A 27,870-nucleotide genomic window follows, 5' to 3' on the forward strand; every position below is an offset into this window, starting at 1 on the left:
AGGGACTGCCCAATTTTTTTTTCCACTATTCATCCTATTCTTTTTTCCCCAACGTTGTTGTGTTTCTTCATAAAACACTTTTTTCTCCTCTCAAAACCTACTGTCTGTGGTCTACCTGCTGCCTGACTGACATCTCTGACTCTCTCCTCCAGCCCTATTTTCTCAAGATCTGGTTGGCTTGTTTAAGGAGAACTTTATCAAATTGAGAAAAAATTGCAGTGCCCTTTCTTACTCACTGCTGTATTTAATCATTGTGATTCCAGTCCTTCAGTCTGACCACTCTGCTCCAACCTCCTCCTAGCTAATCTCCTTTTCCTCTCACTTTCCCCCTCCTACCTCTGAAACTTTCTTCTGCTTCATTCAACCTCAAAAATGAGGTCCCTTGGAGAACCAGTTATTTCTTTTCCTACTTTTAACTATTCTTTCCATCTCTACTAGGAAGTAGCATATTAAGTATTATATTCTCAGTGGCCTCTCAATGTCATTTTGGTGCTTTACCTGTAATAGTCTAGTCTTCTTATCTTTCTACACTTGAAACTATAGGTGTCCTCTGGTTTATCCTTCTATCTCTTTGTAGTATCATTGTGATTTCTTCTCAGGAACATCTTGTCCACATTAGAAGCTTGCTATGTCAAAACCAAGCATACAATATTTCTTCTCACATCAGCTTCTCTGCTTTTCAGTCACTGTTTCCCTATCATCACATTTATCATCTGAACTTATTCTTTATATCCTTCCTTTCCCAGACACAAGCCATAGCACATTATCTTTCTGCTTTCCACTATGTCCAAAAGGAAAATATCATGATTTTAGCTATGTCCCATATCTTCTTCCTAAAATCCTTTCAGATCACCTGAACAATTATTCTCACATTTTGCTTGTTTACAATCTATTCTTCTCTCATTTTCAGTCTGTATACTGTTTAGCATACAAAATGCACTTTTACCTTGAGACCTATCAGAGTTCTGGGTCATTAGTAAATTATACTTTTGCTGAGGGAAGGAGGTATTTGCAAAGGTAAAATACAGAATATGAGTTTGGTTCTTCCCAGAGCTGGAAAGTAATTTACATGCTCTGAGATACCTTCTGCATGAGCCCATTTCTTTATATATAAACGAAGCCAAAGGCTTCTTACTCTGGGGGTTGCAGTATAGCAGCTGTAAGGCTGCTTCATATATCAACAACTGTGTTTCAGATTCATGCTCTAATGATCCTCAGTTCTTTCCTACCTTTTAGAATTTAGCAGAGAGCCCTATAAACAGGTGAATTGCAGTAATCAGACCACTGAATATCAGGAACATTGAAACTTCAGCTTGTGTTTTCTGACCAACAGTCTACAGACAATTTATCTCATCTTGATCATGATCCTAAGGTGTCAGTGACGGAGCTCTTCTCTACTCAGCTGTGAAGAGGGCAGGATTTACATTTCAGCACTCAACATATTGCTGGTGTGCTGTCAAGGGCTGGGTGAAACTCATTATGAAATGAATAGCTCTCATTGTGTTTCATCAAAAACTGGAATATGAGTTTCTGAAACAACTATGAACCTCAGTTATACAGGCAGCTAGTTCGAAATGAAGCAAAAATTTCTGAACTAACAAAGAAACTAATTAAAAAACCCCTCAGACTTCTCAGCTCTTCCTTTGCTAAGCTAAAATATTGTTGCAAATGAAAAATTTATACACAGATAAAACATAGGAGCTCAAGAAATTAACTATGGATGAGGTGCTAAGCAGGAATGACCGCAGTGTAATTCAATTTGGCAGTCTTGGGCTTCAGGTAAACTGGATTAGCTAAGACTAGAAAAATCTGTCAAAGGACTTGAAAGAGATTTAAAGCCAGATGACTGACCAGAATAATGGCACACAGCATTACAACGTACAGCAATGAAGAATGGACAGACTCATTTACACAACAAAACTACAAAATGTCCTTTCTGTTCAACACGGACCATCAATTTAAATGCCAATAAGGTACCAAGAAAGAATTTCTAAAGAAGAGGAGAGAAAAAGCAGACGACATATAAGTTCCCTGTATTTCTCTATCTGTTGAGTCATCTTCTGAGCAAGTCAAGAGACTGAATGCTAGATAAGAGGAGCAGGTTTGATTCTTTCTTAGTATTTTCAACTCCTAACTAACACTATTGTCTTGACTTCTTAACTCATTAAACAAATGAACAAAAAAACTTACATTATGCTTTACTACTAAGGTTAATTAGTGTTCCACAGTTGATGATCACTGATTGTAACAACCAACTAATTAGAACGGTTTGGTTTGTTTCGTAACAGAAGATGGGTTGCGTGGTGATCAAAGCTAGAGGCTAGGTTAAATCAGCAAAGCAAAATTGCCAACTGTCACTCCCCATACATATTAAATAACATTTTTCTAGATATCATCATAATAAAGCTGTGACAGAGTTAGAATAACAAAGCTAGCATAAGCAGATATATTGGTTCTAACTAAACTTTATAAAGTATGAGTGTGGATGATACAAAGACAATTCTCTTTAGTAGCTGCATAAATACACATAAATACAAGAAATACAATCATAAGCCCTAACAAAGCACACATGAACAGGATATTGGTGTGGACCATGTAGTTTGTGAAACATAAGGCATGCAGCCATCCAAGAATCTCAGCAATAGCCTTCTAGCAGAGCATGGAAAGCTTAGTATGCTACTGCCAAGTAATCACTTGTTTGAAAGAGCTTTTCCCCCACTTTTTTTTAGCAAATTCCATCAGACTTCAGCAATGCTGGTTTTGGAACAACTGAAAGAACAAGGCCTTACAAATACCTCTTTTTCAGCTATTTTGACCTCATTTTCTAGAGTCATCATTTCCAACCTACTACTTTATTTCCTGTGTATCAGGACAAGTAGTTGGTGCCTCAGTGGCCCTTGTCTTGAAACTGAGAACATGGAAAATTTAGAAACATACTTAACATGTCGTTCTCAAAGAAGCAAATGCCAACTAGTTGAAACCAAAATCATCCACGGGAAAATGGATTTCCATATCTGTAAAAATGCTGAAGGAGAAAAGAGCTAATCTTGTCAAAATGTTTTATTTACCCAAATTCAGAGATATAGGCTAGTTTATATTAAAAGCCTTTTTGTGTTAAAACAAAATTTACACCGGAAGTTGTTAAAAAAGAAACATCAAAATCAAACTGAAATATTTCAAGATTAGATGAACAAATGCTTGGAGTAATTTGACTGAACCTTACTGTGTATCTGAACATGATTTTTTCAAGATTTTGGCTTTTTGTGAAGTCGGAAAAATGCTAAAAACTCCAAATTTGTGAAAAGACAAGAAAACAGTTTCTCACTGATTCCAACATAGAATAGTAATAAACCTATTTAATGAGAGTGATTAGATCACATTTATCCTCTGTATTTTATAAAGCCTCTTGAGTTTAATACAGTTGGAAGGCTCAATATTATTGCCAGTGAAAGGAGAAAAAAAAGGGGATACAGAAGAAAAACCGACAATGTTGCAACATAATCTGAAGTCTTAAGGCTGTATTCTCCATCAGTGACAGTTTAAATGTTACTTCAGAACAAAACTTCAATTTTGTATCTTTAAGGTAAATGGTAAACAACATCTTAAATTTGAGTGTGAACAATGTTGTTAATAAAAACTTTGCAAAGCTTTCTTTGCAAAAGTGAAATAACTTAGTTCAAATAACTTCTCCAAAACTTTTACAAAACCATTCCTTTCTAGTAGAGAGTGCTACATGAACAATTTACAGATGATTGATTCAGTCTGGGTCAAAACCGGGACTGCAGTAGAAAGCTCCTCTAATCCCAGTCATAACTGTCAGGACACTCCTGTTCCTCCAAAGTACAGTGCTGACAGAAAGATGAGAAAAATCTAAAGATGAGAATATAGTTTAGGCCAGAGGACAAATAAAAATACATAAAAATAAACAGGAGATAAAATATATCAGTGAAAATAACTGGGATTCCAATGAACTGCACAGCATGCTTTAGCCCTCAGGCATATTTTCCTTTTTTTGAAAAGTAACATAATTTGGAAATTTTACAGGGTTGTAAAAGAGCCTCAAGGTACAAAAATTGTTCTTTATTTTACAACTGTGTTATGTTGTATTGGAGCATGTTTATTCAGATGTGTGAGATAACATAAGCCCTCATTAAGGGACAAAATCATTTCTTTTCCAAGTGCAGATCTTCTAGGCAGGAGAAAAGTACAGAGACTGTCAGAGAATATTTATTTCATGACAAGTTCTGCTGCTAGAGTTAAAAGGTAATATAAGCAAAATACTGCAGTAGTTAGAGTGATCACATCACTAAGTATTCACAAGGTCTGTGAGATATTTTTTTCCCCTGAATCCTGCAGGTCTAGTAGCAACTCCTTTGAACACTCTGAAGCATTTGCTTTACCCGGAAAAGTATAAAGAGAGAGAATGATAGAAATTGCCTATTCTTCAGTATGCAAAGAGAATTCTAAGAAAAAAGGCTAGGTGAGGGCTACTGGGAAAGTCGTCTTCGCAATATCCACTTATTAAAGATACTGTCCCAGAAAATGGAAAAGAAAGGAGACTGGGAATTTTTTTTAACAGTTGGCATTTATCAGAAACCAGTGAACACCCAGGCAAAGGATTTAATCTTTCAGAAATCATAATCTAATATGTTTCATCTCTACCATTGTAGAAATAAAATATGAAAGCAGCTATGCTAGATCACTTTCAAATAATGAAAAGAAGAAAGAAAATGTCTCTGGACACACTATTCCAGGAGCAAAGCCATACTCTGTCTCTTGAGATAATAACGAAAGAAAACAATGTCTTATTTTCTCTTGGTACAAATGATGATTGAATACTCAAGTCATTTGAGGGTAACTATATGCTATAGATTCTCTTCACAACCTTAACATAAAATAAATTTGTCATACCATCAAGATAGGAGGTGGTGATTACACCAGTCTGATTTTACTGACTTCTCAAAGGCGGTATGCTGGAAAGTCATGGGAGTGGATTTTGTTTACCCTTCTGTTAACAATAGCAGTACCGACTCAGCAGAGCTTCAGTCCCAGCTGAATGCCATAACCATCACGCTACTGAGTGGATTTTGCATAATTAATGAAATATGCATTGGGTCAGACATGGACAGATACCAGTTTGACAGCCCAGTGACTAGGGCACTCACCTAGGCTGCTGAGACCAAATCCCTTCTCCAATTAACCCTGAGAGAAAGGAATAAAAACTATAAACTTTGAGGGAAAGCCATAAAGAAAAGCCAATAACCACTTATCAGAAGATCCAGAGGACTATTTTACCTGAGTCACAAGCCTTGAACCTCTCTTTTTTACATTCTACATTCAAGGTCTCTTCATCAACCTACTCACATTTCTGAGGTGAGAGACTTTCTTTTCAAGAACTATTCTTTACATTCCTAGGAAATGTTTTGTTGAATTGACAGGAAAACCATTTTGTCAGAGAACTCCAGAACATGTCTGCTCAATACTGAAAGCTAAAAGCTTGTTTTCATTTTCAGCTCATTTCTGTTTCTACTTTCTCAAAATGTGCCAATGTGAAAAAAACCTCAGCAGGGAGCTCAACTGTGCAAACTGATACTGCAAAGACTATACAGATAATTCTACAAAGAGCTAACCAAGAACATTAAAAAAAAAACAAACAACAAAACAGTTTTAAGTACTGTACCTAATTGCAACATTTTATTTCATAGAGGTGGCATTCTTACACTGGCTGCAATACAAGTTTTCTTTTTTTTCTTGTTTTAATATACTAATTAGAGTAGGAAGTAACTCTGTGGAATCTGCTAGAAATTTTGACTTTTTAAATTGCAATCACTGAACATTCTGTATTTACTTGCAATGAATCTTTTACGATTTCACTGTTAAAGTAGAGAACATAAATCCAATAATTGATAGCAAAATGAAGGCTTGATAATTCTTACTTATCTAATTTGGAAACTTATTAATCTTCCTGCCCCCGCTATTCCACAAAGATTTAATAGCACAGATGTGTAGAAATGTTTCCTGGTAATTACACGTCATTAATGTAACAGAATCTGTCACGATATATTTGCTATTTATTTATTTATTTTAAACAGCTCTACACTGTAGCCAGTTAAGTGGCTTAGAATGAATATACAGTCCTTCATAAAAGACATATCACTGACTTTACAGAAGAGAAAGGTCAATATGGATCCTCCAAACATAAAATGACCCTGTAGGCTTCCAGCTACAGGCATGTAAGTATGAGATGGCTTTAATGAATCAATATTTTCCTGTTGAAAGTGAATGTTGGAGTTCAACATTGTCTCATGGATTGCCTGCTCACAGCCTCCAGACCATCAAATCCACTAGGCCAAATCCTGAGAGCTGTGGGGTGCTGAAAGAATAACTCTTTCCAGTTTTAAGAAGCCATGAAGTGGCTTAGTATGAGATAAAATTTGATCTTTTGACTACTGGCACTGAGAATTTAGCACTGACTTTCACAGCAGATTCAAGGGAGAAAGAATGAAGGGTCAAACCACAGAATAGAACTTCCTTCTTTTCGTTTTTAGCTTTAGAAGTTCAACCATCTGATCACCTCTTCCAATTATTAGAGAGATTACACAAGAGTTTTGCATTGGTGATATGGACTGTAATTACAACGCACATTGGCATGGTGTTTCCCTCCTTGACTCCCTTAAAAAATTGGCTGAACAATTATAAGCATAAAGTATTACACAGCAATATTAAGATTTTTTCCTCCTCTTTTTTAAGATACAGAAGATGCTCACGGGAATGAAATTATAATATATTGTAAGACTGGTTTGAATCTAGAGATACAAGCAATATATCTTTCACAAGCATGCTGAGGTATTACTCTTTTTGCCTAAAAAGTTAATGGCACAGCATTGCCTTTCTATAGTTAATTTGTAAGTGGAACAGTGATACCTGAACAGACGTATTTAAAGAAGCAAAATATTTTGGGTTGATTTCTAATCATCATTAGCACTCCCTATAAAGAGAGCTTTAAACAGACTGTACTTTGGTGGGTCATGTCCATAAATAATATCATTCGTGGTTCATTGGTTGAATTAATCTGATATAAAATGACTAAATTGAAAATCTGTAGGTTGAGCTCTTGATGAGTTCTGGCAGAGCCCTAAGCAGGCAATCATAAGCTTATTAATGAAAAGAGAATGGTAGAAATTGAAATACTAAAGAAGCAGGAAGTAATAGATTAAAAGTTAATTTTGATAACATAACTTGCACCAAATAAGAAAATGAATGACGCAAGAAGCTCATTTTTATTGTTTTCATAAGCTATTTCTTTCAGAAGATTGCCATTAGATGGAACCGTATGGCTGTAAAAGGGATAAAACACCTAAGACTACCTTTTTCAACTTCTTGTATTAGCTGTCATTCACGCCTTTGTTGCTAATCTAGTGTGGAGCTGGCAAACGTATGTGGAAAAGGTCTTCACAGTATAAGTTTTTTGCAACCTTTAACTCAAAAATTAAAGCCAAGATACTTGCTGATGATTTCCTCAGGGTGGTCTTGGATATGGCTTCATCATTTTTCCTAGTGAAGTTTTGTGCCTGAAATGATGAAGGATGTTGAACAAGATAGGAAATTCAGCAGAATTCTGCAGAAAAACACTTCCACCTTTAGAGAAGCCAAAGTTTCCCACCCAACAGAGCCATAGACACAGGGCAGAAAGCTGCGTACTATGCAAGGCAAGAGGTATAAGACTCTGACCCAACTCATTAGAATTTTAGGCTATTGTTATCAATGCCTTTCACTGCTACTGAACGGCTTTAGAAGTAATAACTGGAAAAATCTGCGAAGTGTAATGGTAAAATATAGAACTGTTTTAAGAACAATAAAGATCAGTCTTTGGTAGGTTTAAAAATTATATATGTTGAGTCTGCATCATACTGAAGACACATGATTGTAAAAAGGAGCAAACTGACCAGCATCAAATGAAATGCAGTATTTTTTAAGGCCTAATTTTCAAATTTCATTCAAAATACATTGTTTGTAATATTCACTGCAATTGGAATAGATAATGCCATTTATCAAAAGGCAGATTTTAAAATGCTGCACATTTGATACTTTTTCCAATATAATGGGGTATTAGAGATTGAAGAAAAGCTCTAATAAAATTCCTTCACTGTAAATATCAGTCCCAATCTTACAAAAGCATGCATTTTATTAGCACTAAAAAGACTTTTCCTCTGAACACATTCATGTCCTGGGGCTTCTACAGAAAAAACCAGCAATAAATTTAGAATCTCCAGTAAACAGATTATTGTATAAATACAGAGTAATTTTCAGAGCATTGGAGGTCATTTGTAAACATTAAATAATAATTTCTGACTGACTGGATTACTCAACAGATTTAACATAAGGATACACAGCAAAAAAACAGACCCGTATTAAATATTATTACAAATTTGTTTCCAGCAATTCTATGGTTAAAGTTTTTAACATACAGAAAATACAAAGAGTGTGAATCAGGGAATAGATCCTTAACCTACTGGGCTGTGGTAAACCCAGAAAGACTGAAGATTCCAGGTCCTGCGAGGATTAACATAGTCATAGAGAAAGTCAGCCAACAGCTCAAGGCACTAACACATGCATGTGACCTACAAGGTCAATGGTCAAATGTGGTACTGCCGACAGGTATATGGAGAGCCTGTAGAACTGTCCTCTTGGGTTGCACATCTTAATATACCTACCTGTTTGCATTTTAATAAAAGTGATAATGATGATGTGTTAAGGTTGTTTGAGACAGCATTGAAATCAAAGAATTGCCAATCTACTCCATATGCAAAGCCTAACGTCCTCTTACAGGACAAGGATGCACAGGCAGTGAGTCCCATCAAACTTTATTCATTTGTTCATTATTCATTTGTTGGCAAATCTCTTGACATCTGCCAAGCAGGTGACATTTATACCAATTACTGTTTTCATTTCTCGCTCCCTTTAGAGTGAGCAAGAGAAGCTTTCCAAACAACAAAAAAGCCAACATCCCTTACACTGTCAACAGCTCACAATCCAAGTCAGGAATAGACAAATGCCATGGAGGAAGTGATTGAACTTTTAACTCAGCCTTCTTCCAGATATCTCAAGGGAAACAGGAGCTTTTGGATGCTAACCTAACTTTGAATGCTAGCTCTTGACAAGTTTATAAGATCTATATCAAGAGGTTTATATATGACCAATTCTGCAGCCAACAAAAGAACCCACTGAGATAGTAAAAGTGTTGAAGAACAAACACTGTGTTGCCCTTATTTTATCTTTTATATGTTTATGCTTTCCTGCTGGCTTGTGTTCTCTATAAATCTGCTGCACAAACTTACATTCACACATTAACTTTCAGACATGCATTTTTCACTATTATACATTTAGGTTTCATATTGGTCAGATCTCAGAGCTCTAAACACTGAATTTTATATATAGTTTATATGTAAGGCTCAGCTAGTTATGGCTTGTATTTATTTCAAACTCTCTCCTCCCCCTCCTTTTGTTATCATGTTAATAAAAAATGTTTTATTCACAGAAAAGTAATTTTGGCTATTGTATGTTTCTAGTGAGGACAAAACAAATGTAGAATGCTGTGTACAAATCCTTGAAACAGCAAATGGCACATATATCTAGCCAATTCTTGACTGTATATCAATCCAGAGACACACACAGCATTACAGGCAGAACTGTTCTCCAGAAATCTCAGTTGAAAGCCCACCTGGAATACGGATGTCCAAATTGCAGATATTCTACTGGGGGTCACAGAAGGACAACCACAGGTTTAAAGCAAGCATGAACAGCACAGGCACTTAAATGAGGGGATTAATTTAAGAAATAAAGATTAAAATCTTAATAAGCAATGACTCAGAGGGAATATAATACCTAAAGACGTGTAAAGAGTTCAAATAGCAAGAAGATAAAGAGATAATTTTGGGTTTAATTTCTTGACTGATCTCAGCAGCCAAGCCAAATAAGCTCTGCTACAAAGGAAAACCGAGACAGTCAAGAGGAATGTCTTTTTAAGAGAGCTATAAGAAAAGAGTAAGAGCATTTGCTAAGTTTAGCAAAACCATAGAAAGTCATTATTTCCAAATAAATACTGAAGAACCAGTTAGGAAAACTCCAGAAGTTTTAGTTGGATTTGAATAAATTTAGGCTAGATATTGGCAGGTTTCTAACCAGAAGAGTTGAGATGCTAAGGATTCTTCCAAACTGAGAAGAGGGGGCAATAAACTTTACTATAAGACAGAACTTGGTAGGCTAATGAAAAAGTTTATATGATAGTGTTGCAGAGGTTTTGGACTTAATGATCCAAGAAGTCACTTCTGGTCCATTTTTATATACTGCTAAAAGTGTACAACTACAAATATTAAGAGCAGGAATGTTACAAAGCGGTATTCAACCCATGCAATAATATTGTCTTTAAATGCACAAACTAAACTATTTATAAATGTTAATTAAAGTGCAGAAGATAATGGCTTATCTTCTTATTCTATTCAATATAATAACTTTCTGATGATAGGAAAGGTATCCAGAGGTATTGAGGCGGTTTTCAGAGAGTGCTCTGGTACTGGTCTAACAGGAGTTGTGCAGCCGGAGAACGTCTCAATACCCATTGTATTTCCTTTTGTGCTTGCAGCAATCTCACAGTAAAGTAGAGCACGGTGAGAGAGGAGCTGCAGAGTAAAAGACAATGACCTTAGCAGTAAGATGTTCACCCCAGCAGCCAGGTGCTTGGTGACTGTGAATAAAATACGGTAAATCCCCTGTTGAAAGCAAGAACAAGTTCATCTATTGCTATGCCAAGGCAGACAGAGATGAGGACTACACACTCTAAAATCCATTATGAAAGAGCTGTGCACTATCATATATTTCAAAAATTACTCATGTCCAATAGGAGACAGTCACCTTGCACTACTCTAATGAGCTCTAAAGCTGATGAAGCATGACTAGCAATGAGTTACCAGCTCTGGGGAGAGAAGTGCAGAGGGGCTAATTGGCCTCAGGATGCAGAAAGTTTCACATCTAGGCTATTGGTGACAATCCCCTTGCCAGCTGTTGCACAGTTTCCATGGGCGATATCTGTGCTCTGCCTGACCATACTTTAGCATGTCTACATTTTTCTGTGAAAGTTTGAAAATGTATGGAAATGCCAAAAAGCATGGTGCAAAACTTGGGCACTTTCTGCTTTCAGTCAGGAACCATATTTGAATTCAGGTTTAAAGATGACTAAAGTCAAGGAAAGCGGACCTTTCCTTCTACATGTTGGCTAATGTTCAGGGGTCTTTTACCTCGGAGTTTTTAAATAAACTGAAGTCAACAGCGTATCCAAAGCTCGGGAAAGCCAGAAAACAGCCTAAAAGGTACATGAAGTCTTGTCTATTGAGGGCAGATACCATAGCCAGCTTCCTCCAGAAAACAGTAAACTGGTGGATTTTTGTGCAGAAAGTCCTGGCAAGGACTTTGTAGGCAAGGACTTTGTAGGCAAGTAGGTCAGTCTCATGATTCAGAACAGAACTAGCCCCTATCATCTTGACTGATGAAAGCTAGTCCCTCCACAGGCTCTCCCTACGGTCTCTTTAGTTAAAAGCAATTTACCTTAGGCAGAGCTGAAACTGAGAAATGGACCATTTGGAGAATGAGATCTACAGTTTACAGATTATCTTGTTCAGTAGAGTAATATCTGCTTTTAAAAACAGTGAGCACTGTTCCAATATTTAAGCATCCTTGGACTGAACCCCGGGCTGTTAAAGATGGAGACTGTCTTGGAGGAAAAGCTATTGACCCTTGGGAGTTCATGCGTAGATCATAATTTTCATAATCAAAATTTTAAAAATAACTGTAATGGGGAATAAAGGATAGTGCCAGCCTCTTATGCTGTTCTCTCTTAATATTCAGCGGTCCCCTTGAGTACTTGTAGATTGACGACACGTCATACCATGTGCTCTCTGTCTTATTAAAAAGCAACTTAGCCCACACCGGAAAAACAAACATGCCTGATTTCCACGTGTCTCTTACTTGTCTGCTGCAAAATCCAAAGCTTTTGCACTATAGCAGAGACATGCCTTTATCAGGCAGTCCAGAGATTAAATACTTTTAAAAGCTTTTGAGTTTCCCTAAGGGCTTGCACACAGCACTTGCACACCACTTGCACGTCCCATTATGTGATGTACTTGGCTGTGACCTCAAAGGCTCCTCTCTCTTTGATTTTCCTGGATTCTCATTTATTTTTCTGGACAAACAGCATGCGCTACAGTTAAACTGTGTAATGTACCATGAGTGATTAGATATTAGAAAGAATAATAGTCTTTACAGAGCAATGCACTAGAGTTTACAAATGACAAAAAAAAATGCCATTTACTCCATCCTGTTCATGTCTAGAACTTTCATTCATAGAGAATTAAAATAATTCTCCAAGATTCTGTCAGAGGTACCTTTGGGAATAATAAGCCTAAATTTTGGCAATTTCCCCAGTACAATATATTTGTTTGAAAAAAAGGTAATGCAATCTGTTGTTTTTTGTGAGTGTGTATTTAATCAAATATTCAACGCTCTTTCTTCTGAAGCAAAAATCTATGCCAGTAGATTAGAGAAATCAATGCTGAGCATTAGAGGTGGATAAAATGTTTTGCATGAAAACATTCTTTTTTTTAAGGGAAAATCAGATTTAGTGACTCCAAAACAGTTTGCAGAGAGATGTAAATATTGTATTGTTACTTGGAAAAAAAATCCAACAAATTTGAAATAGCTTTATTTTTTTCTAAAACAATGGTCAAAAGATTTTATTTTTGCTCTGAACTGCGCAGTTTTCTTCCCTTAATTCTGAAAATGTTAATCAACAAAAGAATTAATTTGGTGCCCATAAACAAATCTGCAGTAAAAACTAACTCATAACTGTGAATTCATCCCAGAACTTCCAAAAGACTCTGGGGATGTGAAAAATAATTTTGATATTTATGTTTTCTGCATCCAGTGCATACATTAATAATTTAATCTTCTTAATGATTTTATTATAGAGCCGTATTATCCTGAATTATTGAGTGGAGTCCCACATCTCACCATTAAAGTTATAGAGCCCTGTTACTCTAGGAACGCCCCAGTGTCCCAGAACACAGTTTTTGGCATGCTGCCTACCCAAGATGGATGAACAAACTGTGCTCTACTGCAGCACCATTGAAAATAACTGCATTCTTCCTCAGCTCAGATTAAATAATAATTGAAAGAACAATATTTTTACAGCAGATTTTCCACATTTTCTGCATAATTTTGCCTGTCTTGCATCTGCCAGCTTACAAAAAAGCAGCAAGACTTCAGTGAAGTGGGGGAGAATTCACCCTGTTAGGGAGTCATATTGCTTCTTAGGGAGTCATATCCCTTCCCTCTTTATTTTTAGCACAAACTGAAAGAAAAGTAGGGATTTGCAGAGAAGTTAGAAATAGTGACACTTTGCTTTGAAAACGTTCAGAAGTAATAAAAGCTTACTAGAAAAACTAGTTGGATAGTCTTCATGGAGAAAGACAAAAAAATGAATAAACTACAGCGTGGTCTTGCCCTATTGTTGTCTGGTCCTCCCATCTTGCTGTGTGTGGCAGTCCATTCAAGAAAATACATGCAAGTAAAACACAAACAATTAAGACTGATAAATATACCAACAGGAAGCTGAACAATATTATTTTGTAAAGTTCCCTTTAGGAGATGCTTTTTTCCTAAATTGTACTTAATACACAAATGAACAACAATTATTTTCTGAATCAGCATGAAAATGGACAAGAGAATAGAAAAAAGCTATGAACACAGCAAGGCTAGCTGGGGAACTAACTGATGTTATTAGTAGATCCAAAGATAATTAATCATCTCCCAGGTCTGGTTCTGTTACAACACCTCATATAGATTGCTCACGTATTCCGGCTTTGATAAACATTACCACATAAATCACACCGAATTAAACATCATGAGCTTCGGAACAAGCCCTCCCTCACATCGGTCAGGCCACTGAAAATGTGGGAGTCAGGTTTTCAGCAAGGGAAGATATTAACCCCAAAGGAGCCGTTGGTGGTGTGCCAACCCTCATTAGCATTTAGCAGCAAAGCACGCAAGAGAAAACAGAGACATGCACGAGTCAGAGAGGAGAGCAAAACAACAGGGTTAGGGTTTATAGGCCCCGTATTTAGTGCATTTTAAAAGTTAACTGTTGACCTAATACATACACACTGAGCAATAGTGCTGTTTAAAATCCTTGCTTATGTGCACAACTTTTCAGTAAATCCCTAAAAGTGCATTTGCTGTGGTCAAAGATTTTTCTGTAATGCTCCCAAGCAGTTCTTGAAAGCAGGTGGGTCACTGATGTCCTTGCAATTATAATTCCCTGTATTCATTAATTCCCTTTTGGATACACTTTAAAGCACATGAATAGCACATAGAATAGCAGTGGTATGAAAATGCTCAGTTTCACATATGGGGATGTTTTAGTGGACTTGTTTTCAACAAGGTCCTTCCTAACCAGAACTAGTGTATCAACCGCAGGATTTGTAAAGAAAGAGAGGGAGATTCGTCTGCTCATTGTGGATAAGTGTAGTTGCCAACGTTGCCACGTTGGTGAGACCAAGCTTTTGATGCGTAATTTAGAAGAACAGATGTTTTAGCTGGGAATTTGTCCAGATCTTAAAAAAAAATTTGCGAGGAACTCGGTAGCGGCCTCTTGTCAGCAGCAGCTGCCTCAAAAGCACTGAAGAAATACTGAGTAAATAGCTGGATTTCTAAGTCACAGCAGAGCAGCAAAGATATCGCTTGATTACCTTTGTGAGCGACATACACTGCAGCGATGAACTAATTGGTGATCGCCAGTTAAATGGACTGAACAAAGCTGTAAACTCTGCCCACGTTAATATGGCCATTATTTTTTCATCAATCTTCTTTTCTCATTCTGTTCTTTTTTAAAAAAAAAAAAAAAGCCCAAGAGCGACATCTTTCCTTCCTGTCAGCTGCATTAACACCAGCAGAGACCAATGGCATAAAGTTTTACAGGAATGCAAATGTATGAGAAATCTTTGAGAGATATTAACGACTGCATTTCATGCAAAACTGAACTAATAAAGACTCTTCCTCATAGATCATGTCCAAATTGAAAGCGGTTTTAATCCACACAAAAGATTTCATAAGGCTCTATCATTAGTCCAAGGACTATTAAGCATATAAGAAGGTACCTTCAAATTTATCTTTTACACACTCTTCAATCACTGCTCAGTCTTGCTTTTTCTCTTAATGCCCTGTCCAATTTGTACTGTAAACGCCTTAGCAGATGTGCTGACAAAACACTATTATCTGTCTGAAATACCTCTCAGACATCTTCTCCCTTATCTTCAAGACCCAGGGCTGCTCACCAGGTGACTGGGGAGGGGAGGGGAGGAGGAGCAGGGAAGGAGGAGGCTGCACAGGGGAGGCCAGGCTGCCAGGCTGCCCCTGGGGCATGGGACTTCTAGCAGGCTCCTTTGGCACCCTGGGGTAACCCACAACCAAACCTAGGGCACCGTGAGCGGCTGTCCCACGTGCCCACCCCATGTGCCATCCAGCAGGTCCACCGTGGGCAGGATCAAAGCCACAGCACTGTTTGTGAAATATGTGACAGCCGTGCTGCTAGATGTGAGTCTTAGTCTAAAGGCATGAGGCTTGCTCTGCCTGAAAGCCTCACAGGATGAGTTAGCCGTCACGGAGCCAGGGTCTGAGTAAATGTAAAATAACACGTTTCCATTTAACTCAATTTTATACACTGTTATTGTATTCCTGCAGTGGTTTAAAAAGCGTGCATTCCAGCACAAAGGAAATGAAACAGCAATGGCACTGTGTTGTCACTGGTGATTTCAAAGTTAACTACACTATGCCTGGAAAAATAGTTTCCTTGTGCTGCAACTCTTCAGCAGGCCAGTTAATCAGGTGATGCAAATCAGCGTAGCTCTGTCTGAAAGCCTCAGCCATAACGCAAGATGTTGCTCTCCTGATTACTTTTTGCTGAGCCTACATGCTTTGTAAAGCCACTACAGCAAGCTGATAATGATGCATGAAATGGAAAATCCTTCTGAGCACACCCAAAAGCACTGTGGATGTGTAAAGCAATCGCAATGGTGCTGTGTTATTTGATGGCTCTTACTAGACCTGTGCCCACACTAATGTATTCAGACTTTCACTGGTTTTAAATAGGTGCAACTCCACCTCTTGTAATGCATTTACTCCTGATTAACACAGCCTTAAATATGACTGCAGTCAGACTTACAGCAGTATTCAGGTCAGGCACGGAAAAAAGAACAGAATGTTGTGGGACTAAAGATGAAAATCTTCAGTGGTGTCACTCCACTGATTCAAATCAGCAGAGAATTTGGCCTAGTTACCTTCCTCATTGACACGTCTACCCTCTGAGGCAAGGGTAGCCGGATATGTTGAGAATAAAAACACTTTGGGGACATACATGCTGCTATCACACATCAGAAGTAGTTCTTTCAGCATTACAAAACTTGCTGGCAATTGTTTGGAGAATTTTCAAAGTAAGTTTTCAATACTTTTCTATTCATCTCCATAGTCACAGTGCTACTCAAAGGTTACTGAAATAGCTGCAGGCAGAGGAGGAATCATAGAGAGATCACATGAAACACAGCCTGGTTTCTGTAAAAAATGGATACTCTGCTCCTCCTCTATACCATTACTCTGCACCATTTTGACCACTTTTGGGACATTAAATGCTGGAAATAGCTCAGAAAGCATTTGGCTCAACATCTATGTCTATATATCATAAGGACTACTACATAATGCAAGTGCTTTAGATCCATCCTAACTAGAAAATATAAGCTACATAATGCCAAAAATGTCATTAGAATGTAAGCACTGCACATAGCCATACCCCTAACATCCTTCCAGCATTCATTCCATATTGAAACCCAAAGATTAAACATACTGCCTCATGCACATTACACCATTAACTTTGTATTATAAATCAAAGACAATTTTTATTTTTACTGGATTAGCTTCCTCAGCCAGGTAGCAGTGAGATAAGATGAACTGTGGTACATGGGAATCAGATCATCCTGAATTCAGTTTGGCTTAAACAGTTGTGGAACTAAAATCTCAGCTGACAATGATATTTAGGGACCCGAGTTGTTACAGGCAAATTTTTGCTTCCCTACTAAACAGGGAAAGAAATTGGAGACCAGTCCCCAGATTTATCACCCAAATGTAATGAAAGCAACACAACATGTTTTTCTTAAAGTACAGACCAACCATTCAGAGTTGCCCATTACAGCAGTACAGGTTTTATTTGACATCTGTTGGCAAGTGGAGGGGCTTATTTCTTCAGTTTTCTCCTGGGTTTTGACTCAGAGAGACTCTGGAGATACTGAAGACCAGTTTCTTTACTGGTTCTACTTGTTCTACTTCCAAAATAGGGCAATGTTAGTTTGTCTTCTCTGAATTTGTTTATAAATTTCTTTATTCTTGATTGTTCATAGCATATTTCAATCTATGCTTGGTAGGCTTTTCTTTGTTTATTCGTATCTTCTCTCAGTGAAATTCTGTGGTCTAATTTGAACATCTTGGCCAAAGCTTTTAAGATATTAGCTATTTAATTTGCTCTTAATTTAGTCTTTCAACAATCACATCTGGAGCTTTCTGCAATTATGTGCCTCCCTGGGGAGATGCTCTACAAAGTTCCACCAATATTTTTCAGTTCTTAAGCAAATTTAAGCAGAGGTTTGATCTATTAAAAAAAAAATCTTTACTAATCTCTTTTTAACTGCATATTAATTTACTGGAACTGTAGATGTCTCTGACACAATGTTTTCATTTCATATTATAGGTTTTCAGATTTTAAAATATGCATATTTGCTGCTCTCTGGGAGAAGAAAACCACTCCCAGAACAGGGAGAGCATTCTGCACTCCACACAACATGGTGCACCATGTTCTGGTCCATCTTTTTGGAATAGCCTGAGTCATAAATAATAAGACTTCTATTTGTTTTTGGAAAAAAAATGCAAATTAAACTTTAAAGGAATGTTTTAAAATTATGTTTTTTATTGTTCATTTTGGAGTTTTCTCATTTTACTTCTTCTCATCATACTGGATGTCTATGAAGACACAAAAACCTCAAACAACATAAAGTTTCCTTACCTGTGTACCAGCTGCTTGCGGCTTACACAAATAGCAGTTTCATAGTCATGAGTGACACACACTTTATGTGGGCTGCACTTCACCTTCAAACACGGATCTTTGGATGGATCAAGAGCTATAAAAAACCAAACATTATAAAAGAAAGTGAGAAATGCATATAAAGTTACCTCTTCGTTGACAGATGACAACTGGTTAGAATGAACACTCCCACATCTGAGCAAATACATACTTTGCCACTTCAGAGTCTGGGCCGTTGTTTTCAGACTGCATGTTCAATAGAGACGTTTAGGTAGAAAGATAGATGGAGACCTTAACGACTCTGATTATTGAACAGTGAACTGAGTCTAACTTGGCATTCACATTAATATTAGACATGATACTTTGGGATGAAGTTCTGGTATAATAATCTATATCACGCTGTTTATTTAATAGAAAAGTTATGGTGGAATAAAATACACTCACAAGTAACAAAATGACTAGTATTTTAGAAGCTAGCTAATAACTGACACATTGCAGAGTGCTAATAAAATTAATTTCACAAATACTGTATAACAGGCATATTATTTTGTAGAAATTATTTTAAATTTTTACAGATAAGCATCTCCTGTACTTAAAAGCTTGAGTAGAAGAGAAGTAATAACAGTAAAATAATCCTGGGCTCTTATGCAAAAACTTACATCACCAGCAGTGCTGTCGGAAGTGGGATTAGAGAACATGATGAGTTGCTGTCTCAGAGCAAATATGCCCAAGCTGTTGTCCCTGCTGATACTCCCCAGGGAAAGTTCTTCCTCTAAAGTCCGTCCTTACACTCTTTATTCTCCTTCTGACACTATGCAATGTTCCCCCTCTGGGTGGTACCATCCCTGCTTTGGTCTGAGGCTTTGGTTCCCTGAGGAGCAATCACCACTTTGTTCTTTCCTCCAGTAGCCTAACAGGACCCTAACAGGATCTGGGGACAGACAGGGACACGTTGCCCAGAAATGTGTCTTCAGTACTTCAGCCAGCCCCAGCATGAATAATACAGTGGGCAATCTTTAGCTCAACAATTCTTAAGTTGCTGGAGAAAAGGACATGGTGGCAGTACAGGGAGTTTCTCTCCCTCTAATGTGATGGATGATTTGAGGTACTGCAGCTAGTCAGGAGTCTGGAAAATGTGCAAAAGTGACATGCAATCCTGCATTGGAAAGTGCAGGGTACTAGGGTTTACCCTCAGGTACCCTCTTTACAGTTTTGATTAGGAAAGATCCCATGAACCTTCCTCCTGAACATATCCATTTACCAATCCTCTGCTTAAAATCTGCCTCTCTGTAACAGTGTACTGCAAGGCAGCACAATAGCGGACTTGAAGGAGTGAATAATGCTCTGCCCGAATGACGATGCAAATGGACTTCAAGGACTGCAGACAGAAAGTCATTACCAAAACTGGCATTTAGCCAGGACACAAGGATTAACACACATGCGCACACGCACACACACGCCCCGCTTATCTGAAAAGGGTACTTGGAGCCTGGAACGGCACGGCAGTACGCTGCCAATATTCTAACAGGAGGCTCCTGCAAAGATCCCCAGTTAGCTTGCGATGAACCATTTTCCTCAGATGCAACACACACACTGAGAAAGGAGCAGTGAGAGTCTGAGGAGCCCCTTCATTTTTTTTCTCTCTACCTAAAAATGTCTCCTAACACTAAATGAAGAAATTAGCACATGGCACATTACGCTAGGTTTTACTAGAACTGCACATACCTTTCCCCCCTCCTCAAGTAAATGAAGGTATTAAGCATATATCAGAGGCTTGATGTGGTAAAATTAGGATTTAGTTTGGGATCATCCTGTTCAGCACCCAAAGGGAGCAAGAGGGTCGGAACTTAGCGGAGGCATGAGCTGCTCCTTCACCGAGGGAAGAAGCTGCTGGTGCGTTAGGCACTGGAGCAGCCTCCTGGTCCCTACAGAAGCCCAAGAGAGGCAGACAGTATTTGTTGTCCTGCCAGTGTGCAAGCCTGCCTGCTCCTGCCAAGTTTCTATAGACTGCTTCCTGAAATGAGCGGTGATTTGGTAATCTTCGAAATAAAAAAAGCGGAGCGATACAGTGCAATGCTGGATACCACTCCAGATAGAGCACTGATCCCACCTGGGAAAATCTCTTATAAATACTTTTCTGCAATCAAGTCCCATTTGAAAGGCTATCTATCTAAATTCATTCTCTTACAAAAGGATGCTTCTAAAGATCAGCAATAAGACGTATCTGCCAGGATGAATGAGAAATATTCAAAAAATGGTTATGTGAATACTTCAGAAGAAGGGAAGTCACAGCCATACAGAGAAATTTCACCTTTGTTTAAGAAGTGATTTTTAGGTAAGCTTTTTTTGGACATTATTTTGCCATGGATTTGCCTTTCTGTTCCTCTGCAGTGTGTCCTCAAATCTCATTTTACCACTCCCCTCCCTCCCCACATAATGGGCCACTCTTGGAAATGAGCAACTCTTAGTTTCATTTTTGGGACTGTATAAAGCTCTTATTGCACATTATGATAACTGAGTTTCCCACTTTTACTGAAGGATCAGAGACACTTTTAAAGGATACTATTTGAAATACAAGAAGTTCCAGTTTTCTATGTACCAAATTTCTTTGTATGACAGCAAGTGTACGTCCAACAAGCGGAGGATTCTTCTGCTTTCCTGCAGTGCTGAAGTGCTGCAGCTGTACAAGCTCGTACCACATTAACACCCATTACACATTTGTGATGGGCAATTGAGCTTCACTAGTGCATATGTATTTAGTGGAACGCCTTTGGTGCAAGACAGGAGGAAACCGTAAAAAACAAAACAAAAGTGTTAAAAGCCTTTTCTTTTAAAGCCATTAAAACTGATAGAAGAGGTGAAGTGAGCAAGGAAGGAGAAAAGACCAGCTGTTTCCTGCACCATAAACAACAAGGCATCAACATCCAGTGAGTTGCCATTAGGAAAACATATCGGCAGCGTTTGAGGGGCCAAGGTGTGACCCACTGAGAAGACCAAAGGCTGGAAAGGCTCTGCAGGGGAGTTTTGCTGTTGCCTTTCGGTATCTTTTCTACCACAGATTAACTGGCACAGAAGTAGCCCATCCCCTGCTCTTTACATTCCCAGAACATGACTGGTGAGATATACATTCTTAATCCTCTTACTTTCCTCTCACTGGAGACTGAGTTAAAGACTGAGGCAGATATTTGACAGGGATTGAAATGGCAAGCCACAATTTCCTTACCTATGTGTCTACCTAGATATTCTTAAACTGCAAAACAGAGTGAGATACCCTCCTCTGCAAAGCCTTTAATATGTAAGGACCATTTGGACTGTGAAGGGTCACCAGATTATAGGGTCAGTGGGCTGATATAATTCAAAGGTCATATCCACACAAAAAAATTTAATGACCAGAACTTTTGCTGGCTTGCAGCTGGCCTTGCTCTTCTACTAGAGCACGTGCACGTTGTCTGCTTTTGCTAGTGACACAGCCTTGATGCAAAATGCTGCATTGACAGAAACCATTGTGCAAATTGGCTAGAAGCCCAGGGCTAATAGCTGCCAACACTGCTGGGCTGCTGGAGAGCTCTCTCTGGCCTTGTGCTCATAGTTTTCTATCAGCCAGCGCCTGCATAAGTGGGGATGTGGGTTTAGCTTTGAAAGTCAATACTAGTTTGGCACGAATAAGAGACACAAGATTTAAGCCCACATGGTCTATGTGACATCATGCACAGTTTCAATACTTAGCATTTTTTCATAGCAAAATTTACTCCAATTGAAGAATCATATCCATTTCAGGAACTCCTTAGGTCTTCTAAGGCACTAAAAATGCATGCATTTCTGAGGTATGTATATTCTGAAATTGCATCACACAATACATTATTGTTAAAAGAAACACAACTTTGAAATATTTTGCAATTAAAAAATTGTCTATCGAAAAGGAAGAATATTGTTGAAGGGTCATCAGTTTGAAGCACAGGAATGGGAAAAGATGTGGTTGGAAATCCCGGTCACTATTTCCTTTTAAATCAGGCCTCAACCTCTCTCTACCCCTTTGTCTTGCTTCTAAAATCTGAAAAGAATAATAATGCTGGCAATAATAATAAATAAAGCTTTTCCCCACCTGTGCGTTCGAGGAATTATTTCATTCATGGTGTAAAAGCTCATGAAGATCCTTAAATGGAACACTATAGAAGCATCTTTTATTATTCATTACAAACAGCCCTTACATACAGTTCAACACAGCAGAAGAAAGTTTATTAAATACAAGCAAAACTGTGGGCTTTGTCAGAAGATGCCAAAAACCCCTACGATCTGGATTATTATTTCTTGAGATTTTTTTCCACTTATGCGGAGCGCATGACCCATGTGAACATAAAAGGTCAAAATAGGGATTTATATGTCTGCAAAGTTCCCCAACATGTTAAATAAGTTTGGAAGGTTGTTCTACTGCTAAGCAACAAAAGCCCTAAGGAGAGCGCATAATAAGAAACAATTTCTGAAATATGCTAATCAAAGATCATGCTTTGTTAATCCGATCCCTACATGACTAGGAGCAGATGCTCATCATCTGCAGAAGAAAAGACCCTTGGGAATAAGATGAAACATAACAACCATATTTGTCATCACGGTTCTTTTTGTCCTAAAGCAATGAGTATGAAATCTGAAAATGAAGCGCCAAAAGTACAAAATAAATAAATGAAAGTGGGAAGAGGAGTGAGAAAAAAATGGAAGTTTTTTATTATAAAGGTGTTATTTTATCATCTGGAAAGGAAAACTACAGCCATCCCTTTTCTATGTTAAAGGTCTGCACTTAGTTACTCAGGTCTGTCTGCACAGTAATAACAAAAATACCTTAACCCTGGCTGTAATATGTGAACATTTTTTCCAGTTTTTCTTTAGACTGAGACTGAAGGTGAAGTTGATGAGGTTAGTTATTCTGATCTGACAGTGGCTGAGCATTGGTCCAAAATTTTTGGAGGGGATATGTGTCCAGCCAGTATTGGAATTAAAGATTTCACATGAACATAAATCCTTTGATGAAAACCCCGTTCAGTCACCCTGCCTATCTTTTTGTGAGTCCAGACTCCACAGTTTCCCATCCTGAGCTTTTCCCATGTTGTTGAAATCCCTGCACAGTCGGTCTCCAAGGGAAGTATCCATCCCAGGAGACAGCTGACTGAAATACAGGGAAATATAGTACTGCACATCTCTCAGCATAAACATTTTCAGAAGTTTTTTATCCTGGCAAAATTTAGAATTTCTTGCTTTTTATCTTGGCTCAAAAGTCTTACTCTTCCTCACTTAGCACCTAGGTGTTTCTGCTGCTGACATTTGCTTTCTGGCCAGCTATCCTGGTACCCTGAGCTCTGAAGTCTCTTCCTGTCTGGCAGAGAACAAGTGAAGAAGCGTTTCGATGGGCTAAAGTTTCTGCTTTGTTGGCCACAACATTTTTGTAGCAAAATTGTACTCTCTTGGTCTGCTAGCTCTATAGGTCAGCTGATTGCACTGCAAAGGGGAAAGGCTTTCATCTATATGCAGTGACCCAAAACCCGTGCCAGGCCCATTTACACAAAATGCAGGTGCAGGATCAGAATTCCTGTCATTAAGAGACAGAGGGCTTGCATTCCTTTTTTTAGTCAAGCTTTTATTATGCATAGCAACCTAAGTTCCGTATTAAAACTATAAATCTTCTGTGGTTACCTCATAGAGATACCAGAATAATTGGTAAACAATAAACACCAGGGATTGCATCAGACCATTAACAACGTCCTAACGGTATGTTGGCATCTCTTTCCAATACCAAAAGGATTGTGAACACCAATTGCATCCCAAATCCCTTTCCCTCCCAGCTCCACAAAGCAGACCAGAGAACGGTCGCTTATGAATTGTACACACTTTCCTCTCCCCTCCCTGTACCATTCACCAGAGGCGAGGAGTTTGCAACATAAATCAGTGTTGGACAAAGACCTAACAACAGTGTTTGAGATACTTTTCTATTACATTTCATGTGTTTGTTTATATATTGCCACTATAAAAGAAGACGTATGACTTGGAGGAAACTCCTTAGTTCAGACAACGGCGGTACAGGAGAACTTGCTCTGTAAGACTGTAGCTCTATATGCTGCAACTGTGGGTCACTGTGTTAATCACAACAGAGTAAATTTATTTTTCACACATTTGACTTTCAAAGGGTGATAACAAATAAATACTTCCAATGTCTTGCAGCAATGGGTGTGTAATCCTGCAGAAACTGTACAACTAGTTCACAGAAAGATTTATGAGCTTGATTTTGGTTTTATGACCATTCATTTGGGGGAAGAGAGTAATTTCAAACTCATAGATGTTTAGTGGAGCTGAAACAAACTACACAATCAAAAAGAAATGGCATTATGTAAATATTGGGTTTTTTGTTTTCAAAATTGCCTGACAATAAGTACTATGATCACTCAATGACAAAAATACTTTTGCATAATGAAATGTCAAGAGCAGTTGCTTTTATGCAATCCCTTTGGAACTCTTCTGACTATATGGGAAAAGAAGAACATCTGTTAAGAAAGGTATGATGAACTGGAAAATGGGACCTGCTGTCTTCAATGCAGAGATCCTAGTGTGTATTTTAAGACAAAAAAGATTGACAATAAAACAAAGACTCTCAATTAAATGGTGCATGACATTATAGGTGTGCATTTCAATATTATTATCTATTATTTGATTCCAGCAATACTCCATAAGCAAGCACCAGCAGGAGAGCACAGCTCCTGGCTGTACAAGCCAGCAGCTAGGGCGCGGGAGTGAGAAAGCTGTGAACACAAGCTGGTCTGGGCGGAAGGCTGACTCCTCACCTGGCTTCTTCCCCACTCAGCGTGAAGCTCAAATGGCAGATAATGTCAAACTTCAGATCTAAGAGGCAACGTTTCAAATCAGCATCTTGTCTCCGCTTACAGCACGGTGACAGCCAAAGAGAGAGTGTGATCAAAGCAGCTAAGTAGTGACTTGGAGGAATTTTACTATATACTTGCATGAAAACCGTCATAGAGCAAATGTGTAAGAAACCATGCAGCCAGCTTAAACATGTATTAATAAAAATCTCTACAAACTTTGCCCTTGATTTTTGCTAGGAAAAGGGCATGTTTTCGACACATGATGGCTAAAACCCGTTTTGGTTTTAACATTTCAGTTGTTTGAAGTAAACCACAGACTTCCCCCCAGAATTAGAGCTTCTACTCAGCTTTAAAGTAGATGATGAATTTATGCTTTTTTTTCTTAAGGTGAACATGGCCATACGTATTATCTTAAAGAGCACTCAGGTGAACTTTGCTGTGCTTCTCTGTGAACACATGATAGTTTTCAGTGCTCCAGCGGTAAACTCCAACAAATCCATGTGCTGAGGTTAGACTGTCAGTGGAGCCTAATCCAAGTGCAATGGGACTACCCCATCACCCTCATATGAACAAGACACCCAAGTCAGCCTGTGACAGACTTCCTTTTGGTTTTTGTAGCCATTCAGAAGGTTTCTGCCTATACCCTTTCCCCACATTTTCTTATTTTACAGGTTCGTAAGTGGCCATATTGAGTGGCCAAGATTATGTTGTTTATTGGAGCTGAGAAGTCATGGCAGTCCAGTAAAGTTCCCACTGACTGGAAAAGGGGAAACACAACACCCATTTTAAAAAGGGAAAAAAGGAAGACCCAGGGAACTACAGGCCAGTCAGTCTCGCCTCTGTGCCTGGCAAGGTCATGAAGCAGATCTGCCTGGAAACTATGCTAAGGCACATGGAAAATAAGGAGGTGATTGGTGACAGCCAACATGGCTTCACTAAGGGCAAATCATGCCTGACAAATTTGGTGGCCTTCTACAACGGGGTTACAGCATTGGTGGATAAGGGAAGAGCAACTGACGTCATCTGTCTGGACTTGTGCAAAGTATTTGACGCTGTCCCACATGACATCCTTGTCTCTAAATTGGAGAGACATGGATTTGATGGATGGACCACTCGGTGGATAAGGAATTGGCTGGATGGTTGCACTCCAAGAGTTGCGGTCAATGGCTCAATGTCCAAGTGGAGACCAGTGACAAGTGGCATTCCTCAGGGGTCGGTATCAGGACCGGCGCTGTTTAACATCTTTGTTGGTGACGTGGACAGGAGGATTGAGTGCACCCTCCGCAAGTGTGCCGATGACACAAAGCTGTGTGGTGCGGTTACCCCTGGAGGGTAAGGATGCCATCCAGAGGGACCTTGACAGGCTGCAGAGGTGGGCCTGTGCAAACCTCATGAAGTTCAACAAGGCCAAGTGCAGGGTCCTGCACATGGTTCGGGGCAATCCCAAGCACAAATACAGGCTGGGCAGAGAGTGGATTGAGAGCAGCCCTGAGAAGAAGAACTTGGTGTTGATTGATGAGAAGCTCAGCATGACCTGGCAATGTGCGCTCGCAGCCCAGAAAGCCAACCATATCCTGGGCCGCATCAAAAGAAGCGTGACCAGCAGGTTGAAGGAGGTGATTCTACCCCTCTGCTCTTGTGAGACCCCACCTGAAGCACTGCGTCCAGCTCTGAGGCCCCCAACATAAGAAGGACCTGTTGGAGCGAGTCCAGAGGAGGGCCATGAAGATGATCAGAGAGCTGGAGCACCTCTCCTATGAGAACAGGCTGAGAGAGTTGGGGTTGTTCAGCCTGGAGAAGAGAAGGCTCCGAGGAGACCTTATAGCAGCCTTCCAGTACCTGAAGGGGGCCTACAAGAAAGCTGGAGAGGGACTTTTTACAAGGACGTGTAGTGACAGGACAAGGGGTAATGGCTTTAAACTGAAAGAGGGTAGACTTAGATTAGATCTAAGGAAGAAATTCTTCACTACGAGGGTGGTGAGGCACGGGCACAGGTTGCCTAGAGAAGCTGTGGATGCTCCATCCCTGGCAGTGTTCAAGGCCAGGTTGGATGGGGCTTTGAGCAGCCCGGTCTAGTGGAAGGTGTCCTGCCCATGACAGGGGTGGGTGGAACCAGATGATCTTTAAGGTCCCTTCCAACCCAAACCGTTCTATGATTCTATGAGTGTAACATTTGTTCTCAGAGCTGGTATTGTTAATAATTCTGTTTTTAAAAAATGTTATTTAATAACAGATTATACCACACCCCCTCCAATATCAATTGCAAATAATTACCAATGGTTTTTATTCTGCTTCTGCAAATCTTGGCGTAAATCACTCTGCTTCATTAGGGAGAAAATTGGTGTTAGCCCTCCCCCAAGTCTGGCAGAGAACATGTCTTCGATTAACAAGCTCAGATATTTAAGCCTCTCTTTCTCTCTCGCACGCTCTCTCTCTGCATAATTACTCAGAGCAATTTGCATACAGAAATCAATTCAGCTGAAAATTAATTAACACAGGCCTGAATGTTTCAAACATGTATGTGAATTATTTTCAGTAAATGGAATTTCTCAAGGCACTTAAACAGTAACATCTCAAACTGTCAGCATTTATTCCATCACTGTGTAGTATTTTTGTATAGTTTTGTTTTGGAGCACTCTAACATTTGAGTGGCTGAAGACATTGGTATAGTGCACAGAAACATCTCTTTTAATTTTTACAGGCACTTTCAAAAATAGTTTCTTATAACTGACATATAATTGCTTTTGACATTGCTGAGGGCCATCCAAGGCAAAAGATGCTTCAAAGGACTCTACAGATTTCCTTTCCAAAGCAAAGGATAAGAACCCGAGTATT

General features: G+C 38.9%; 1 protein-coding gene across 1 annotated transcript in view; it reads right to left on the minus strand.

The window, feature by feature from the left end:
* SPOCK1 (SPARC (osteonectin), cwcv and kazal like domains proteoglycan 1) overlaps window positions 1-27,870 on the minus strand; it is a gene marked incomplete at both ends in the record, with an annotated part of 319,318 nt that overhangs the window by 116,802 nt on the left and 174,646 nt on the right. The window contains one exon of the mRNA XM_082324565.1: window positions 18,155-18,269. Coding sequence (XP_082180691.1) covers window positions 18,155-18,269 — 115 coding nt within the window. The remainder of the gene's footprint in view (window positions 1-18,154; window positions 18,270-27,870) is intronic.

This window comes from Platalea leucorodia (genome assembly GCF_965183815.1).
Source record: "Platalea leucorodia genome assembly, chromosome: 11".
In the NCBI taxonomy this organism is placed as follows: domain Eukaryota; kingdom Metazoa; phylum Chordata; class Aves; order Pelecaniformes; family Threskiornithidae; genus Platalea; species Platalea leucorodia.